Source organism: Ambystoma mexicanum, chromosome 1q (assembly GCF_040938575.1).
Source record: "Ambystoma mexicanum isolate Mex_15411 chromosome 1q, UKY_AmexF1_1, whole genome shotgun sequence".
NCBI classification, from domain to species: Eukaryota; Metazoa; Chordata; class Amphibia; order Caudata; family Ambystomatidae; genus Ambystoma; species Ambystoma mexicanum.
In genome coordinates, this window is record NC_090922.1 from 937,476,955 (window position 1) to 937,491,452 (window position 14,498).

Sequence of the window (14,498 nt, forward strand, 5' to 3'; positions counted from 1 at the left end):
TGCCTGGCGCCCGTAGAGCCCGACAGTTCGGCGCTCCCGGTGCCAGCGGACTCGCGGTGCTTGGCCTTGTGTTGGACCCCCGTCGCCGGGGCGTCCTCAAAGGTCTTAGAAGACCGCTTGGATTTCTTCCTCTTCTTCTCGCCTGACGGGCTCTTCCCTTCCAGCCAGTTGGCGAGACGTTGATGGCGGTCCTTCATGGTCCGCTCCGACATATTGCCGCAAAACGTACAGTCCTTCTCCACATGCGTCTTGTCCTCATGTAAGCAGTAGAGACAAAAGGAGTGTTCGTCCTCCTTAAAGACGTTCTGCAGCTGGCATCCAGGGAAGATCCTGAACAGCTTTCCGGGCGTCGAGCTTCCCTTCTCCTGGGCCATGTCCGGGCCTGAGAAGCTTCTGGAGTCCTCCAAAAGCGTAGCTCGACGAAATCTTCACCCTTGAGGGGCGCAGACGAATCCGACACGGGTCCCCGTTGATCGGATGGAGAGTCGGTGGAGCTTGAGGCTCTTTTGACCGAAAAAACGAAGTTTTTGAGAAAAAACGTGAAAAAATAGCACTAACGCTCGAGAGCAATAGCACGAGGATCCCAACACATGAACGTGCGGTAAAAATCTGAAGATGGCTGCCAGAGGCGGTGCTTAGGTAGAGGGCAGTCATTGGCTGTGGTCAGTATGACGCAGAGACCAGTGATTGGTTATTACTACGAAAGACAGATCAGAAACGAAACTGATACTCGTTTTTTCTTTACCGAGGATTCCCAGCCTGACGACGGGGAATATTCATGTGAATCCATGCCAGACCCCATGCTGGAGAAGCGTATTATCCAGGCTCCTGAGGCAGGGTGTAGGGGAGGCAGTGTCTGGGGAGACGACCATGAAGCGCGCCTCAATGGATCAGATGAGGCAGAATGGGTAATCGCCGCGGGATCCCAATGTCGTGGAGTGCAGTGATGAGGGAGCGGGGGGTATCAGCCAGAGCGGAGTATCCCCCAGTATCCCCCAAAGCTCGTCACCCCACGCTTGTGCAAGATCCGGATGGCGGAGTCTCCAGCGAGCCCGCGCGAATTCCACGGGGGGATCCCACGCCGTCAATGGCACAGTTTCAGCGCCGCGTTGAGGGGCCCCCCAGCCGTAGGTACGGCGGGGGCGATCTCCGCGATGGGTCCCGCGGAGACACGGGGGCCGCGGGAAGGAGTCAGGCAGCGGCGCCGCACGGGCGCAGAGCGGTGGACGGCCGCGGGGTATCCCAGCGGCAAGGCCGCGACGTCTGAGGCAGGATTCGCCCACGCGTATCAGCGCAGGTCGTGATGACGGCCTCCGCGCTCCCGATCAGCTACAGCCCCCAGGCTCCGGGAGGCCAGCGATCGCGCCAGGGAGGCAGGCGGCGAGAATAAGCGAGCAGTAGGGCCGCTGGCAGCGGTGGGCCCCAGCTGCGCAACCCGTCCCCCGCACAGCGGCCGAGCGGCGGCCCAGTCAGTCCAACGCGGGGCCACGTCACCGGCCGAACTCAGGGCCAGGAGGTCCGATTCGGGCCAGAATTTCACGGGCAGGTGGGGCGAAGTGCCTGCAAGGCAGGAGCAGATTTAGAGGATGGGGCAAGATGTTAGACCGCAGATGAAGGCAGATATAGAGCAGCGGCACACGGAGCTGGAAAGCTAGGCAGCCATTTTGTTGGCTGCTCAACAGCGCCCCCCCGAAATAAATAAAGCTTAAGAGGTGCACGTGCCACCCCATAATGGGCTGCTGGTTGACCAGTCTGCAACCACTCAAGGATATCAAAACACCTCCCAGTTGAGCAGATGTAACATGCAGGTTGAATCTGATAGCAGTGCCAGCTCAAAATTTAACATGGTTTCTACTCGATACAATAGAAGCATTAGGGATTTGGGGCATCACACGGATTTGCTCCTGCACAAAAAAACAAGAGAATTTCTACTGTTAAAACAAAACTAACAACCAATGGTCGAAGTGAGCGTGAACGGTTTGCAGCGGTGTTCCACAACTTTTTTTTTAACTGTTAACAGCTCCACTACTTTTTGCAGCCATTTTCACCATTGAACTAACTGTTCTTTATGGTTGTATACTAATTGACCTTTGCACAATTGACCTCGGGAGAATTGACCTCGGGAGAATTGATCTAATTTAGAAGGTAGGACATATATGCGGGGGAAACCCCCCCGCAACCCTCCACCCAATCCAAAACCAATCCAATACATATATAAAATAACTAAAATAATATAAAGGTCAATTGTGCAGAAGGATAATTAGGACCACTATAATTAGGTCAATTGTGCAAAAGGTCAATTGTAAAAGGTCAATTTGGGTAATACCACCTTTATAAAGTTAAAGCACACTTCTCCACTTTACTACGGATATCAGTTACAGTTAAACTGATATCTATTACACCTCAATGGGCTGTCAACCATTATGACTGCAACCCTTGAAACATTGCTCCTTTTCTTCGTACTCTGTCTCCCACTGCAGTTACAGGTCCACTACTGTTTTGGTACACTTCTATCACTGCTAACAAATGGTACCTAGTGTGACCGCTGGACACCAATAACCAGCAAAAAAGGAGCCTCTGAATTAAACAGAAGCCTGGCTTGATGACCCATATGGCAATGCTCGAAGGCCAGGCCAGATGGACTGGAGTGGAAGAGTTCCCAAGGTCACCTTGACCCATGTCACTGACTTAAGGTACTTTACAAGGAAATGGCCACTAAGGTTCCCTAAAAAATGCACCTTCACATAATACTCAAATAGTTGATCCGGAAAAGATTCAAACTGCAGTTTGTGCATTTGGGCCACTTTATTCTGGTGCTGGGATCTACTGTTTGTTCCACTCGGTCCCACATGCCAGAGACTGAAGCCAAGAGAAACCTTTTGTGAATGGTCAACGAAAACTGCTGCATGGGACATTAACATTCTCATCCAATTCACCAGCGCAATATGGGCACGAGGCTTCCCTCTGGATACAGATACCTCAAATGCGGTCCACACAGCCACACCCAGATCGCGGGTTCTGTGGGGATGTAGGCATGCTCCAACTTGAATGCACCCACACAACTTCAAAGCTATCTTGAATTTTCCCTCTCTCCACAGTAACCAAACGTCAAGCACAGCCGCCTCTTGGTTCAGATCTCAAAGCACCAAGAGACCATGCAAAGGACAGCATAGCGTGTTTGAAACCAAATAGCACATGAACATAACAACAATAGGTTTACTTCCGGTGCACTTATTCAGTACAAACATCCTGGAGGAACTTACTGTTTGACGACCAGAGGTCCATTTTCCTTGTTTTCCATCTCAAGTGAGAGCATAGAGAGAGGGTTTTCTTTCAGTTCTGTAACTGTCAAAAAAGTGGGGGAAATATTGCATCAGCCACAGAAAAATAAACAAGCATTGGCACATACCGCAATTAACATTATGGTATAACTAAAAGGAAAACCATAAAGTCCACACCATTAAAAGTGATAATCTTTAAAGTAATCACCAAAAAGGCACACACATACAACAAAAAAAGTATAGCACAAGGAACAAGTTACTTACCTGTAACTGTTGTTCTCCAGCATGGGTCTGGCATGGATTCACATGCTCATGAATATTCCCCGTCGTCAGGCTGGGAATCCTCGGTAAAGAAAAAATCAGTATCAGTTTCGTTTCCGATCTGTCTTTCGTAGTAGTAACCAATCACTGATCTTTGCGTCATACTGACCACAGCCAACGACTGCCCTCTACCCAAGCCCCGCCTCTGGCAGCCATCTTCAGATTTGGTACCACGTGAAGTGGCAGTATGACCAAGTGAAGAGCCGCAGAGGGGAAGGCGGGAGGGTTCGCATGTGAATCCATGCCAGACCCATGCTGGAGAACAACAGTTACAGGTAAGTAACTTGTTCCTTCTCCAGCATGGGGTCTGGCATGGATTCACATGCTCATGAATAAAGAATACATAGCAGTACACACATGCACAACCACAGGAGGTGGCAAAGGCTCAACATTAAGCATTACATCAAACTCAACATTAAGCAATTCTTACCTCCTCACCAGGCTCACCTTAGGCGAACAGGTTGCGCAGCACTGCTTGGCCGACCCTGGACTCCTCCCTGGAATCCCGATCGACGCAGTAGAATCTCGTGAAGGTGTGCGTCGACCTCCACGTAGCAGCCCTGCAGATGTCCAGCAAGGGCACACCAGATAGGAACGCCGTGGTAGCTGCGATCGCTCTGGTGGAATGGGCTCTCGGACGGCCAGGCAGCGGTCGGTTTGCCAACCGATGACAGTACATGATACAGCCGGAGAGCCATCTGGAAATGGAAGCCTTCGAGAGAGCCTTCCCCTGATTGACAGGTCCAAAGTTCACAAAGAGTTGTGACGTCTTCCGAAAACACTTCGTGCGGTCCACGTAGAACTTCAGCGCTCTAGCCACATCCAGCGAGTGCAAAGTCCTCTCAGCCGGCGACGAAGGCGGCGGGAAGAAAACAGGCAACACCAAGGGTTCGTTGAGGTGGAATTCCGACGGCACCTTGGGCATGAAGGAGGGGTGCGTCCTGAGCACTACCCCCGTGTCGTGAAAAGTCAAGTACGGGGCCTTGCAGGAAAGGGCCTGGATCTCTCCCACCCGTCGTGCGGAGGTGATGGCCACAAGAAACGCTGTTTTCCACGACAAGAACTTCAACGGAGCCGAGTGCAGAGGCTCGAACGGAGGTCCCATGAGCTTGGTCAGCACCACGTTGAGCTCCCACGCCGGGGCCGGAGCCTTCCCCGGCGGGAACGATCTGAACAGTCCCTTCATGAACTCTTTCACCAGATGATGAGACCACAAAGACGTCGGCCCCGTGGTTCTGGTGTATCGGGAGATCGCAGCAAGATGAATCTTGATGGACGCGTGCCCCAGTCCAGCCTTGGCCAGCGTCAGTAGGTACGGCAGTTCTTGGGGAGCCGTAATCCGTAGAGGGTTAATCTTCTGTGCGTGGCACCAGACAGAGAACCTCTTCCATTTGTGTCCGTAGCATTTAAGAGTTGAGGACGCCCGGGCCTTTGCAAGAACCTCTCTGCAGACGGCCGGTATGTCGTATCCTCCAAACTCTAACGCTGCAGGAGCCAGGCCTGCAAGCTCAGCGATTTCGGGTCGTGATGGAGGATGGCGCCTCCTTCCCTGGAGAGAAGATCCGCGTCCACTGGCAGCTTGATTGACCGGACGCTGACAAGTCCAGAAGGTCCGGGAACCATATCTGCCTCGGCCACACAGGTGCAACGAGGATCATCCTGCACCGTGACCTCTTGAGCTGGTTGATGAGCCGGATCAGCAATGGCAATGGAGGGAACGCGTATAGAAACAGGCCCTCCCAGGGGAACGAGAAAGCATCGCCCATGCTCCTCGGCTGGGGAAACCTGCTGGCGAACCTCCGGCACTTGGAGTTCGTCGCCGTCGCGAACAGATCGATCTGGGGTGTGCCCCACCGTCGGAAGAGGCGGTCCACTAGATCCTGTCGTAGTTCCCACTCGTGGCACGAGCATAGCTCTCTGCTGAGCGAGTCGGCGATGGTGTTTTTTATCCCTGCCAGATGAAACGGCACCAGAAACATCCCTTGGGCGACGGCCCAATGCCACAGATCCTGCGCCTCCTTGGACAGGGCTGGGGACCTGGTTCCGCCCTGTTTCCTGATGCAGAACATGGTGGTGGTGTTGTCGGTGAAGATCCTCACCACCTTGCCCTTGAGGGACGGAAGAAAGGACCTGAGGGCCCAAAACACTGCACGGAGCTCCAGGACGTTGATATGGAGGGACTTCTCCGTCGGAAGCCAAAGGCCTCTCGCGTGCAGATTTTCGGTGTGCGCTCCCCACCCTTCCAGGGAGGCATCCGTGGTCACTGTCTCCTGGTGGCCGGGGGTCTGGAAGTCCATGCCCGCCGTCAGATGCGCGCGGGTGCCCCACCACCGGATCGCTCGTCGGAAACTCTCGTCGAGTGTGATCCTCTCCTCAAAGCTGCCCGTCGTCTGGATCCAGCGCGCGTCCAGGAACTCCTGCAACGGACGCATCCGGAGCCTGCACAGGCGGATGAGGTAAATGCAAGAAGACATCATTCCGAGGAGGGACTTGATGGACCTCACTCTGGCCGCGGATGAGCCAGTCGTCCAGGTAGGGGTAGACGTGGATCCCCTCTCGGCGCAGCTGCGCCGCCACCGGTGCGAGGCACTTGGTGAACACCCTGGGTGCCGACCTCAATCCGAAGGGAAGGGCTCTGAACTGGTAGTGACGCCTTTGGACCACGAACCTGAGAAACTTTCGGTGTCCCTTTAGGATGGGAATATGGAAGTAGGCATCCTCCAAATCCAACGACGACAGGAAATCGCCCTCCTCCAGCTGACCCAGGACGTGTTGGAGGGTGACCATCCGGAACTTCTGTGCCTTGATGAATTTGTTCAGTCGTCGTAGGTCCAGGATGGGACGCCATCCTCCCGTCTTCTTCTTCACGAGGAAGTATCTTGAGTAAACTCCGGAGCCCCGAAGCCTCTTTGGGACGAGCTTGATGGTGCCCTTCTTGAGCATCGCCTTTACCTCCAAGAGAAGTTGAGGGACGTGATGTTCTTTCCTGGCCACAGGGGGGGACGCGCGGGCACCTCTTTAGAAACTCGAGCGCGTGACCCTGAGCTAGGGCGTCCAGCACCCAACGGTCGGTGGAGATGGACTCCCACACGCTGACGAAGCTCGCCAGCCGGCCTCCCACCGGGGTGCTTCGGTGGGGGCCCGACCCCATGGCCGGTTCAGTCCTGCTTCGACGAGGCTTTGCCGCCTTGTCCTCCTTGGCGACGACGGCGGGGTCCGCCTGACTTGCCTCGTCCCCTGTAAGCTTCCTGTGACGACGAACGGGCCGCTTGACGGTAGGTGGAAAATCCGCCGCTGGAACCTTTGGAGGCACCCTGTTTGCCTCCGCCGCTCCGAAAGGGCGGCCGCCGTTGCTGGAGAACCCCAAGGGCCCGGGCCGTCTCCGTGTCCGCCTTGATGGCTTGAAGGGAATTGTCCACTGTTTTCCCAAACATGTTGTTTCCATCGAACGGCATGTCCAAGACTCTGGTCTGCACGTCCTGACGGAAGTCAGTAGCCTTGAGCCATCCACGCCACCTAAGGCACACGCCGTTGCCCAACTGGTGAAATCCAGTGTCAGCGATGTCCGTCGCAATCGTAATGGCGTGGTCCGACGCCACCTCTCCTTCCAGCAAGATCTCTAGGGCTTTCACCCTCTTGTCGTCCGGTAGGAAGTCCAGCAGGGGGGCTAGTTTGTACCACAACTCCCTGTCGTAGCGTGCTACGATAGCCAAGGCGTTGGCCGCCTTAATCGTCGTCGCTGCAGACGAGATGACTCTGCGTCCCATCGTATCTAATTTCTTTCCCTCGCCGTCCGGCGGGGAGGTTGATGTAGGGGCTGCGCCCCCCCCGCTTTCTTCCTGGCCGCCGCGGAGACGACCGAGTCCGGGGTCGGCTGTGCCCGAAGGCACAAGGGGGCCGCGTCCGGGACCCGGTACTTCTTCTCGTACCGATCCCTTCTAGCCGGCGTCGTGGATGGGTTCTTGAGGAGGGCGAGGCCCTCATCCCAAATATCGTCCAGTAGAGGTACAGAGAGGACCGTCTTCCTCTTGGCCTAACGCCGTTGATAAAGGAAACCTTCCTTCTTCTTCTCTTCCGGGCAGAGCTGGAAAAGCTCGGATGCCCTGGCGATCATGGAGTGAAACGATCCAATCTCGTCGGGCGGAAAAGCCCGGGTGGGAGGTGACGACGGCAGATCCTTGTCGTAAACCTCGTTGTCTGTACCCGTCGTGGCCGTGTCAGTCCCCATATCATCCCCACGTGTCGTGGACGGGGAGGAGGGCTGAACAGGGCGCGATGGCTGAAAAGCAGGTGGAGGATGAATCCTTCTTCTCTTAGGGGGAGGGCTCCCAGAAGGGCCTGGCTCCGAGTCCCCCGTCGGGAGCGGTTCCTCCGCTGGTGGTAACGGCAGTCTCGTCCTTATCTCCGAGCATAAGGACTGTATAGCCAACAAAATGGCCACCGAGTTGTCTTGCGGCACTGGTTGAGGGGGTTCCGCGATGGGGGGTCAGGAGCCCCGTCGGCACCCTCGACGTTATCGTCGTCTCCTACGTCGGGGTCCCTCCCGTGGCTTAAGACTTCGATCAGCTCTTCCTCAGAGGTTGAGGCCGAATCCACGACGACCCCCTGCCCCCCCTTTTTCTTCTCCGCCGGAGGTTTCACGGGGGTCCTGTCGATGGGCATAAAAGAGGACTCCCTCCTCGGTGGCAGGGACACTCTGAGCCCCGAGGTCGCCACCACTGGTGTAGCCTCCACAGGCTGAGCCAGGGCCGCCGCGACTGTCTCGATAGAGACCTTGTCCGGATGGATTAAGGCTTTCACCACCTTAGGTGCGCTCACCGCCTTCTCCTTGGGGGAAGGGTCACTGCCTCGCTCCCCCTCCGATGGGGCCTTCGAGGTCGACCGGGGTCTCTCCAGGAGCTTCGCCGGGTGCTCGGCCTCCCTCTTACCCGAGCCAGAGCGTTGGCTCGTGGTTGATGGCGCCGGGGAGGATGCGCCCTGCCTGGCGCCCGTAGCGCCCGACCGTTCGGCGCTCCCGGTGCCAGCGGACTCGCGGTGCTTAGCCTTCTGTTGGATCCCCGTCGCCGGGGCGCCCTCAAAGGTCTTAGAAGACCGCTCGGACTTCTTCTTCTTCTCGTCTGACGGGCTCTTCCCTTCCAGCCAGTTGGCGAGACGTTGATGGCGGTCCTTCATGGTCCGCTCCGACATATTGCCGCAAAACGCACAGTCCCTCTCCACGTGCGTCTTGTCCTCATGTAGGCAGTAAAGACAAAGGGAGTGTTCGTCCTCCTTAAAGATATTCTGAAGCTGGCATCCAGGGCAGACCCTGAACAGCTTTCCGGGCGTCGAGCTTCCCTTCTCCTGGGCCATGTCCGAGATGGGCCTGAGAAACTTCTGGAGTCCTCCAAAAGCGTGGCTCGACGAAATCTTCACCCTTGAGGGGCGTGGACGAATCCGACACAGGTCCCCGTTGATCGGATGAAGAAACGGTGGAGCTTGAGGCTCTTTTGACAGAAAAAAAGAGACATTTTTTGAGAAAAAACGTGAAAATATAGCACTAACGCTCGAGAGCAATAGCACGAGGAACCCAACACTTGAACATGCGGTAAAAATCTGAAGATGGCTGCCAGAGGCGGGGCTTGGGTAGAGGGCAGTCGTTGGCTGTGGTCAGTATGACGCAGAGATCAATGATTGGTTACTACTACGAAAGACAGATCAGAAACGAAACTGATACTGATTTTTTCTTTACCGAGGATTCCCAGCCTGACGACGGGGAATATTCATGAGCATGTGAATCCATGCCAGACCCCATGCTGGAGAACAAACACTTATGTTTGGAAATCTGGACTCCAATTGCAAATGTGAGAGTTTTTCCATTAAATTGACAGCAACTGCAAGCAATTGCATCTGAGACACACACGGATTATACATCTTGCAGAAATCCCACTGCTAGACATACACAAACAGAGGAGATAACGACACACCAAGAGGGCAGGTTATTTCTAACATGTCCTGTTATAGACCGAAACTAGTACAGTGCTTTATTTCCCTCACGGGTCTGATGGCGATCGATGAGTCATTGGAAATACAAAATGAGCCATGAATATTACACAGTAACGATATCATATGGCATGCACGTAAATCACAATCGTTCCTCTCGGTTACCACCAAAGACCTCATCTTCTTCTGCTTTTTGGAACTTCTCTGCTGTGAAAAAAAAACCTGCCACATATGATTGTTCTGCCCAAAAATAACTGCGTATTCTAGAGAAAGCAAACATTCAGATTGAGCAGGAGGTCAAAAAAACTGTTCAATTGTGCTCCACTAATCTGTTTTGCAGTTGGACCAATTGTTTCACACAATAATGTGTAACATAATAAAGTCTACTGTTTGCAAAAACTGCTATAAATGACATGATTGGTAATACTCGGTCTGCGCACCCCAACTGTTAAAGTTGTTTGGCAACGCGCCATTTCAAATCTGCATTTTCCTCATTTTTCTGTTCAGATTGTGTAATAAAATATGTTCTACTTTACAAAATGGTTCCTACTCCCATTGCAGACTTGTTCTGCTAGAGATATGCCCTCGAGGGCGACTGCAATGTGAACTAAGTTAGGAAAAAGAGTGATCAAGTATTCATCGGGGAATACAAGGTTAATTCGGCAAAAAGTGTTAATTATTAAACGACACAGTGCCACCGAACCACTTGTATTCTTGGCACGCCAGGAATCCACAATGCTCATAAGGAAATGTTGCCAGGATACAAAGAGCACTGAGTGCAGTGTCAGCCGGTAGCCACATAACGAATTATGTGTACGGTAAAACCCCTGTGTTTACTTTTTTACACGTAAAACAGCAAGTGCAACTGGTTCGCCCGAACCGACACTGTCACTAATGCTCAGTATGTTATAAGCCATATCATAAGTTGGGGAGTATTAGTATGTGTGGGCATTTTAGTTGTAACATACCCACAAACACACATCCAAACAACTTGTATCTTATAACAGTTGCCATTAGACGTGTACTCAATGGATAACATTTTAAAATGTGTGAACCACACACACTACACAATTTTATAAACATCGGATTTCATTTCGAAAAAAATCACACACGCTGCTAGCCTGCTCAGTAACATAACTCCAAATTGATATGGCAGAGGTAAAAAAGACACCTACCTATACAGAACCAAGGAACTAACCCAGTGCAGTGATATAAGCTATTCAGGGGCAGCACAATAAAAAAAAAGCCCAAATGTTTTCTTTCATTAAGTGGGCTGGCAGAGGAAAGGAGTAAGGAGGCACGATTTGACACAGTGAAATGGGATCGGGCTGGCAGGCGGCCAGCATGACGAGAGGAACCACATACACGCTGCACCAACAGCCTTCTGTTTCATGGCCGACTATTTAAAGGGGCAGTACGCGCTTCTGCCGCCTCTCCTCAGCCAACGACTGTGTCTCCGTTACCGTGACACCAAGCCATGCTCAACGGCGCTGCGTTCTGCGACTCTCGCTCTCTCTTTCGGCACAATAACCATTAAAAGTGTGTATTATCAGACAGCGCTGACGACATGCGGTTAGTCTCCAAAAGCAGACACACATCTGACGGCAATAAATCCATTTAGTGGAAATACAACACTTTTTTCCGCGGTTCAAAAATGGAGAAAAAAAATACATTTACATCACGTTTATTTCACAATTTGTGTGACTGGAATGGCACATGAGAGGAGAATAAATGTACTGTAAACACGACCTAAAACAATATATTATCGCGCAGTAAACAAAATAGACGAGTTCCTCTGTGTATAGTGAACAATGTTTGCCACATTATTTAAGGACACGCTCGTGTGTTACGCAGTGTTAAGATTTTTTTTTTAAAGTGGACTCCGAGTTTATGTTATGAACCGGACGCGCCGAGACTAGATGTTTATTTCATGACCTGGTTCGGTGACCCCTAGAACACATCATTAGAGCTCCACATGGCCTCCGGAACACACATCATTAATAGGATGTCACCGAGAGCTGAAACACCCAGCATCCTCTAGATGCTGGCACGTCTACCTCAAGACACAGGGGGGGTCACGCTCAAGAAAAAGCCAACATGTAGGCCATCCGCCAAGAGGCAGCAAATGAAGGAAGGGCCGTGTCGTGCACCATTTCATTGGTAAGAGATGCATGCAAATGTGGACTTTCACCAACATATTCAAACGGCGATGTAAAGGTAACCGCCAAAAGACAGTGCACCCATGCTGCTGGGAAAAAAGCATGGCCTTGAATTGGGGCCAACTGGCAGATAAGGAGATAGCTGCGGCCCCAGATTGCCTTTATACATACTGTGACTGTTCCACACTATTTTATAGTCCGTTTCTTTGTCAGACGAATTGTTTTCGGTTCTTTAAATCTTTAACAAAGAAGTACTGGTGACATTTCACAACCAGGCAGTGGAAGCCTTCTAATGCAAGTTTAGAGCTGATTGGTTCAGCTGTTGTTTGTCATTAGACCAGGCTGTGCAGTTTTTTTTTAATGTCTTTATTTTTTTACTTAACAACAGTTACCAACAATCAACAAGCCCCCCCCCCCCATTCACCCTCCAGGTACATATACACAGGTGCCCGATTGTGCCATGGCAAGGCGATCTCTGGGTACAATACAAATATAATGTAACAAGCATTGGTATAGGGCCAACTGTAGCATGGGTGACAAGTCTAAGGGTCCACAAATTACATTTCCAAGGAGCTGGAGTTTAGATCCAACAGCTGCCCAACTCACTGTGTCCTTTTATCTCCAGGGCCTCATCTCCTCATCTGCACTAAACCTTGGACGGGGTTTTAAACTGCAGATGGGTGCCCCTCTGTGGGAAGAGTAAATGCAGGGACTCCTGCGGGGAGCGGGGTTCAGAGCCCCCCTCACTTTGTTGCTTGAGGAGGTATAGCGTATATGCGTCTCACATCTGTCTGTCTCACCAGCCTTTCCTTTGCAATGCGCCCCATCTGGTCTCCTATCATTGCAATGCAGAATGTCCTCAGACCATTGGGCAATTGTCGGGCCCCGTTTTCTACCCCACCCCATGGCCACTCTGCGTTTTGCCAGGATTAGTAGGAGGCTTATCAGCTTCAGAGTCCCTTTTGATACCTGCTTGGTGTACCCCAGCAGGGCCATTATAGGGTCCGGTGTAAGCTGCTGTCCCGCGATTTCTCCAATCACCTCAAACACATGCACCCAGAAATGCCTGAGTTCCTCGCACTCCCAGGCTACGTGGAGAAATCCTGCAGCCTCTCGCCCACATCTGATACAAGCCCCCACCTTTGAGGGCAGGCTGTGCAGTTTTAACCATTTAAATTATGCGAGAATGGCTCCACCAGTAGCCAAAAAATCATTGCATGCAGAGGAATCATGTTGTCTCGAAGCGTCTTCTGGTGGTAGGGAATAAAATGGTACACACATTTCTGTGAAAATACCTTAAAAGGAAGATTAGTGGCAGTGTAGTCCCAAACTAATTAAAATCCCTGACTTCACTGCTTGCGATAAATTAACACATTATTGCCATTAAAGGTCTTATGCCTGGGAAATTGAGGGATTAGATGGGGAGGGGGGAATGGTGGGAGGAATAGTAGGCATATCAGAGGAGTAGGTGGCATATCAGAGAAGTGCGACATTAACTAACGAGGCATCTGCAAAGAGATGGATTCTACTTTTGAAAGTGTTGCATAGTTACTGGTTTGAGGTTCTTTCTGAATGGTAATAGGCAGGTTTTTATGGAAAGATCAGGAGGGAGGGAGTTCCACATTGAAAATAAAGGATTGCTCTCAGGGGAGTAGCCGGCATAGTAGGAGATGGGGGCGAAGAGAGGAGGGGGCCGGGGACAAACTATGGAAAAAGTCCTACAGTTAGAGCAGTTGAAGCGGATGAATTTGTAAAATTGAGGGGTGCAAATGTTTTCCTGAATTGAACTGAGCAAGCGCACCTGAACTAATCCAGTAAGGTTATGGCGCTTCTTCTTACACATGTTTTTTAAAATAATGAGGTGAAATTGTGCATTTGAAAGAAAACATGTCAGGAAAAATGGGTAGCTATGTAGAATGGACACCAAACTCTGCAGGTCACGCATGAGACTGCGTGCATTCGAACGCGTGCATCAGGGAGTGCAGTTTATTGCGAAGGACCTCTTGACGGCTGCGTTTATAGCGCTTCAGTGTTACACTATTTATGGTGTGGATTATTTTATTTGAACATTGACTTTTGCTGAAAATCACGTGGAACTGCTTGCCATGCTCCCTCCCCTCCTACCGCCTACAAAATCAGCTGGTCGCGTGCATTCCAAAAAGTACATTGTCGAGTGCAGTTTTGCAGTTTGGCTGGTGGCGGCTGAGATAGCGTGAGCTTCTACTTATTGCTTTTGTCTTATTGTATACTTGTTATCTGTATCCGTCTTAGTACGACTCGCCGCTGTAAGCGAGGAAGCACCATTAACTGTATATAAACACTGATTATGAGCTACCGGTATATGTTAAAGACAGCCATGCCAATAGCTGAATTGGCCGACTCTAAAGGGAAATCTCTCAGCTCACCTCATTCAAAGACAACCATCTCCAAATCGAATACAAACACTCTCACAGCCCGATCCCGAAGGTGACCGCAGACACTCACGTCTGACATACGTGACTTCTGTATAGCCACGTCGCGAAGAACTTTCGCTTTACCCATCTTGAGCGAAAGTAGAGTAGTGTGCCCAGGGGAAAGCCAACCAGCTGAAATCCCACATGATTTATTAAATCGACATTACCGATGCAGTAATGGTAGAAACGGCATGTGTTTTCAAATCACAGTTGACAAATGCTATTTTAATTTCGAAGATACTAGAGCTCCACGTACCTTCATTGGTTAAGCAGGGCGAACCTGTATCTTGTACTGCAACCACTCA

General features: G+C 51.6%; 1 protein-coding gene across 3 annotated transcripts in view; it reads right to left on the minus strand.

Annotated features, from left to right (window-relative positions):
• SAMD13 (sterile alpha motif domain containing 13) overlaps window positions 1-14,498 on the minus strand; it is a 549,350-nt gene that overhangs the window by 310,486 nt on the left and 224,366 nt on the right. For all 3 annotated transcript variants that reach the window (XM_069641605.1, XM_069641603.1, XM_069641604.1), the window contains one exon: window positions 3,264-3,345. In XM_069641605.1, coding sequence (XP_069497706.1) covers window positions 3,264-3,345 — 82 coding nt within the window. The remainder of the gene's footprint in view (window positions 1-3,263; window positions 3,346-14,498) is intronic.